This window comes from Elephantulus edwardii, unplaced genomic scaffold (genome assembly GCF_000299155.1).
Source record: "Elephantulus edwardii isolate Elephantulus edwardi_28Jun2011 unplaced genomic scaffold, EleEdw1.0 scaffold00025, whole genome shotgun sequence".
Classification (NCBI taxonomy): domain Eukaryota; kingdom Metazoa; phylum Chordata; class Mammalia; order Macroscelidea; family Macroscelididae; genus Elephantulus; species Elephantulus edwardii.
Window position 1 is genome coordinate 359,784 of NW_006399775.1, and position 6,048 is coordinate 365,831.

Sequence of the window (6,048 nt, forward strand, 5' to 3'; positions counted from 1 at the left end):
TCTGCAGGCAATTGTGCTGCTAACACAAAGGTTATTTCTCTCTACCATGTGAATTGAACAATACCAAGGGAGAAAGAGGAGCAATCTCCTCTCATTCAATCTGCAGTCTCAGAAACTCACTGGAGGTGGGTTTGATGTTTACAAGTTGTTTTGGTTTGGTTGTTTTGCTGTTGTTTTGGTTTTTATAATTTAACTACTTACCTACAGAAGCTTGCATATGTTAATTTTTTTTCCTTTATAATATTCTAAGTCCTTATATGTAACAGCTAAAGTTTGAGAATTTGAATTTGGGTAAAGTGGGCTTAAATATTGACTTTGGTACAAATTTTATGTCCTTAAACAAGTTTTTCACCTTCTGTAAGGCTCCGTTTTGCCACCGACCAAAGATAACTAATATCTATCTTATAGCACTGATGTGAGCCTTAATTGGAAATGGTTTAGAATTGCCTATTAGCAGGGTTGTTTGCACACATTAAGTATTCAGTTAATGTTGTTGCTTTTTTATTCATCCAACAAATATTCACTATTTATAAAATGTTTGCAATAAAATAATATTTTAAATTTTATGCTCTGAATTATCTTATTTACGGGTCAAACTCATCTTCTTTTCTAGCCACAGCCCAATTTACTGGAGGGAAAAAATATTTCAAGAAGAAAAATGGCTGAACAATAATTGACAACCTCTCGACAAATGGTGATTCTGTCAGCTGCCTATATTGTCCTTAGAAGCATATCATGGAGAAAGCTTAATAAACTCAGACAATCCCTGCACACTCAGCAGGAAGCAGGAGTAAATCAATTCAAAAAATGGAACTGCTCGCCTTCCTCTGCAAAGGAAGCCAATGTCTTTCGTGGCCTGGCCCCTCCAAGGGAGAAATGTGACCTCACTAGTACGGTCTCAGCTGGATGCTGCAGAATGGGGCTATCAGTTACATAAACAAAGCAATTTTAAAAGTTGAGGGGAAAATCAATAAGGAAAACTAAAACTACTACTTTCATATTGTAGCTACTATTTTAACTCTCCTATTCAAAGATAGGTCTTAAATACTAATTGTATCAGGGGAAAAAATATGGTTCGGGAACTGCTCGTAAGTAGACAAATCATTTCAGTCAAGTGTTTAATAACTAGTATAACAAAACATGTCAAATTTAAGCTGTCAAAACTTTTCAGTTATATATTCCCTTATGTATGTAAAAGAAAGCAAACTCATTTTTACAGACCAAAGTGGTCTGAGTATTTTTTAAGCATAGTCATGTTTGGAAAGGTGGAGGGACAGCACAGGAGAGAAGACCCTGGATGAGATGGATTGACTCAGTAACTGGGGCAATGGGGGTAGGTGAGTCAGAGACAATGAGATTGGGTCAGGACAGGGCAGGGTCCAGAGCTCTTGTGTATAGTGTCATTATGAATTACAAGTGATCCAATTGCACATAACATTAGTATAAACTATTATATTACGTGATTCCCATTTGGTTTTACCTCCCTTTACAGGAGAAACATCATTTCTTTCAATAAAGTCATTTCTAGGATCTAGGAAGACAGGAGGACATTCACAATCAAAAAATCAAATTCATAGGCCCTGGGTCAGAATAAACCATTAACTGATGCTCTATTGGGTCTCCAAGGTCGGAAGGAAATTCCTCACCTTTCTTCATGGAGATTTAAACCATCAAAGAGATGCAGCCTTACAGTGAACAGAACAGCTACATGAAGACTCCACTGCCAGTAATATGTTTGTTGTTGTTTAATGTCGTCGAGTCGTAGACGACTCATAGTGACCCTATAAACGAACAGCCTGAGCACTGTTCTTACATAGAGTTTCCAGAGGCAAGCCAGTAATATACCTGTTGTAATCAATAGGCTTGTGGTTGCATGGTTCCCAGTTGTTAGTTCCTGCCACACAGCAGTCCACATAGTAACCCAAAAGGTCTTCTTCGTGTTTGGGCCTGTCCCACTGCACCACAACTGATGTCTTAGTATTTCTTGAAGCAAGTACCCGACCAGGAGCAGAAGGAATAACTGTGGAAAGAAGATAAAAATTATTTCCTAGGATCAATAAACAATATATACTAGAACTATTCTTATTGCTGTCCAGTCAGAGCCAACTCAGCTTTTACTTCAGTGGATTTCTAAGGTTATCAATAGCATGAGAGAAGATCATCCCTCTTTCTCCCAAGTAGCGCCTTGTGGATATGAACCACCAGAGAGAGGCATGACCTTTGAGTTACCAATGCAGCTTGCTACAGGACAGGCGCCCAGATATGGTGACATGAAAATGTGAATGATTTATTATATCCTGGCATAAACGTCACTTACTAAATAAGTTTGTAAGAGGGTGAAGCCAAGCTGCGTCATGGAGGCAAGGATTTTGAAGCTCCATCTCACATGCTTTAGGCATGTTGCCAGGAGAGGACAGTTCTTGGAGAAGGACATCATGCTTGAAAGTGTAGAGGAACAGCTCAAGAGAGAAAGACCCAGGATGATATTGATTGACACAGTAACCGGGGCATTGGGGATAGGTATGTCAGAGACAGTGAGATTGACTCAGGACAGAGCCAGGTTCAGAGCTATTGTGCATAGGGTCACTATGATTCACTGGCACATAACAAAACCAACATATTATACTAGAGTTTTTGAAGATACACCAGAGACCATTAAGCCTGCTCTTCCACAGGAAATTATAAACCAGGCCTATGGCTCTGAGTAAAATTTGGACAAGGGGGAAATGAGCTAACAAAACAAGTAACAGGCTAACAACCAGAAGAGAAAAAATAGAAGTTACTTATTTCCTCTCTCTTCCCAACTCTTCCCAACTAGTTCCCAAACTAAATCCTAAGTCCGGGGGCTGGAGGTGGGAGGAGGTATTACATTGGTAAAATCTTCTGTGCCTTTATCAGTTTAAAAAGTATATTCTTGTGCATAAATGTTTTGGCCAACAGGTAATATGTCTGGCATGTAAATTACCAGTTTTTAGAAAATTAAATATTTACTCTGTAAGAGTCCCTAGAACCAGATGATTCAAAATCAAGTCATGAATTTACTATTAAAACTTCTCAACTATGGCTAGAGCCAACAAGTGAGCCTTAAATGAGCTCTCGGTAAGCTGTGGTCTTGGGTCATGCCATCTTGGGTGCAATTGTCCTCAGGGTCACAGGACTCCATCTACAAGCTGCCCCTTCTATGTGCCCTGATGCCCCACGCAGTTATTCTTATTAGCTCTATATGTAGATTGTCTCACTTACTGAATGACAAATTCTCTTATGACCTAAAGTTCTGTAGTCTTGATGTGTTTAGGAATGGTTGTGAGATTTTGTTGCAAAGAACTATAGGTAAAAAAGACTAAGAGACTCAGCAAAGATAGATTGAGACCCAAGTGGGACCTGTCAATAGATTTGTGACTGTTGTTGTTGTTTTTGGTAGGTGCCGTGGAATAGAGTATGGTCCTTGGCGATCCTATGAACAGCAAATCTGAACCCTGTCATGTATGCCATCCTCATCATCTCTGACATACTTGAGCCCATTGCTGCAATCACTGGATCAATCCATCTCATTGAGAATCTTTCTCTCTTTTCTTAACACTCTAATTTTCTAAGCATGATGGTCTCTTCAGGGAACAGCCTCTCCTAGAAACATGCCCAAACTTTACGAGATGAAGCACTGTCACCTTACCTCCAAGAAACATTCTGGCTACACTTCCTTCAAGATATATCTGTTCTTTTGGTAGTCCATAGGATATTCAGTACTCTTCTAAAAGACCACAACTCAAAGGCATAAATTATTCTTATGTCATCCTTATTCATTGTCCAGCTTTCAAACACATAGCAAGTGATTGAAAACACCATAGTCTGAATTAGGAGCACCTTAGTCTTCAAAGTGACATCATTGTCACTCAATAATTTGAAGAGCTCCCTGACAGATTTTTACAATGCAACACATCTCCTGATCTCCCAATTGCTGGGGCTGGGAGTGTTGATTGTAATTAGAATACTAATACAAGGCTTATAATCTTGCTTTATTCCTGGTGGTCCAGTCACTAAGCACTCAGTTGCTAGCACAAAGTTGGTATTACAAAAACAGCAGTCTCTGCAGGAAAGGGATAGAGCAGTTTGCTTCAATAAAGATTTGCAGCTTGGCAAACTGTATGGGTCACCTGCACTCTATCCTATAATATCATTTTGGGCTGGAACTGTCTTAGTGACAGTGGATTCTGGATTTTGGATTTTCTTATTTGGGAGGGTTGTTTTTCTTATTTTACTTATATTAATATTTTTGCATAAAATATGGTAAAAGGATAAAGGGAGAAAGGTATCCAATAATTCAAAATTAGACTTTCTATTAACAGAACTGTCTCTCAAAGTATTTCAAGAAAATGTCTTGGTTTTGCTCTGATTCCTAAATTAATTTCCAGTAGAAAATTTCTACTCTTTGTATTTTAAATATCTAGACAGAGGTCTTCAAACCAATTGGGTAGTAAACGCTAGTGCATTAAATTTGGAAATTTTTTAAAAACAACTACTACTTTAAAATATTTTTAACTCCTTTATTGGTTTCATAAGGAAGCTGGTGTTGGTGCAATAGTTTAGTGCTGAGCTGCTCTATGAAAGGTCAGCACCTGGAGCACGGCAGCTGCTGTGTAGGAGAAAGAGGTGCCAATCTGTTTCCTTGAAGATTATAGTCCTGGAAACCAGAGTAACAGTCCTATTCTGGTCTGTAAGATCATTACAAAGTTGGAATCAATTTGGCATAACAACTTCGCTTTCATAAAAAGAAGATAAAATATTGGAGAAATGCTAAGAGTCAAACGCGAAATGACATGTAAAATACATAAAGTAACTGGAATTTTAACTCCTATGCAATATTAATGTCTTCGAGAATGTATCCTTTTTATCCAATGCCATATTAAATATTGGTTTTTGCTGTTAGGTGTCCTCAATTTGCCACTCCCACTCTCAAATCATGATGATTCCTTTTCATAATCTCATGCGTAGGACACCAAACACTGCCCGCTCCTTCATTCTGCACCCTCTTCATGATCGAGTCCCCTTAGCCTGGAAGCGCCCCTGAAATCTGTTCAGCATCACAGCACAATGGAAGCTGTCAAAAATAGAATGGCTTCACTGAGGTGTGCTGCCTGGGAATCCAACCTATGCCTCTTGTCTAATAAGTGAGATGTCTACCACTAAACCATCACACTCTAGAAAATTCAAGCTCACTGCTACTGAGATGCAGTCTACTCCTAGCAAACCTCCATTGTGGTTTTGAGACTGTAAGCTGCAATAGGAGGAGATTATTCCATTTACTTCTGAGGAGTCTTTGTGTCAGCAGTGCAACCTACCAACAACTACATCACCCCACCCGTGTCCTAACAACTCGCCAGCACTCCAAAATTTCAGTTACTCAATGAAACAGCTTACCAATTGAGTCCTGTGCTTGAATGGGAGAAGTTATTTCTGATGGATCACTCAGACCATGCTTATTTGCTGACAAAACTCGAAACACGTATGGCTTTCCTTCAGCGAGATCAAACACTGCATACCGTGGCGACCTCACCGCTGTCTGGGCGTTGACACGCTGCCAGCTCCCACTCCCAACCATGGACTACAAAGAGAAACAGCATTCACAGTTTTTAAAATTATCTAAAAGCCTGATGAAAGGTATACGCTGTTTCAGCTCATTAAGAGGCATTTGAGGTAAGTCAGTGATGTCCCTGGGTGGCACAATTGGTCAGGCACTCGTACAATTAAAGGTTGGTAATTTTAATGGAAGAAAGGCCTCCGACTCATTTACTTTCAAAAGATCACAGCCATCGACAGCCCTGTGGGGCGGAGTTCTGCAATGACATACACAGTCCCTGTGAGTTGGCATTGACTGCACAACACGTTTGTTTTTGTTGTTGTTTTATGCTGTCTGACACACACATAGAAATCAACAAGTATTTGGAGAATGTACATAGAATTATACCGGTTTGGAAGGCACATAATTATTTCATTAAAAAGTTTACACTGAAGTGAATAATAAACTATGGAATACTTCAGGAAATGATTATG

At 39.3% G+C, this 6,048-nt stretch overlaps 1 protein-coding gene across 1 annotated transcript in view; it reads right to left on the minus strand.

The window, feature by feature from the left end:
- MYOM2 (myomesin 2) overlaps nt 1–6,048 on the minus strand; it is a 164,184-nt gene that overhangs the window by 79,715 nt on the left and 78,421 nt on the right. The window contains exons 14-15 of the mRNA XM_006882903.1: nt 5,416–5,599; nt 1,846–2,020 (exon numbers count right to left, since the gene is read on the minus strand). Coding sequence (XP_006882965.1) covers nt 1,846–2,020; nt 5,416–5,599 — 359 coding nt within the window. The remainder of the gene's footprint in view (nt 1–1,845; nt 2,021–5,415; nt 5,600–6,048) is intronic.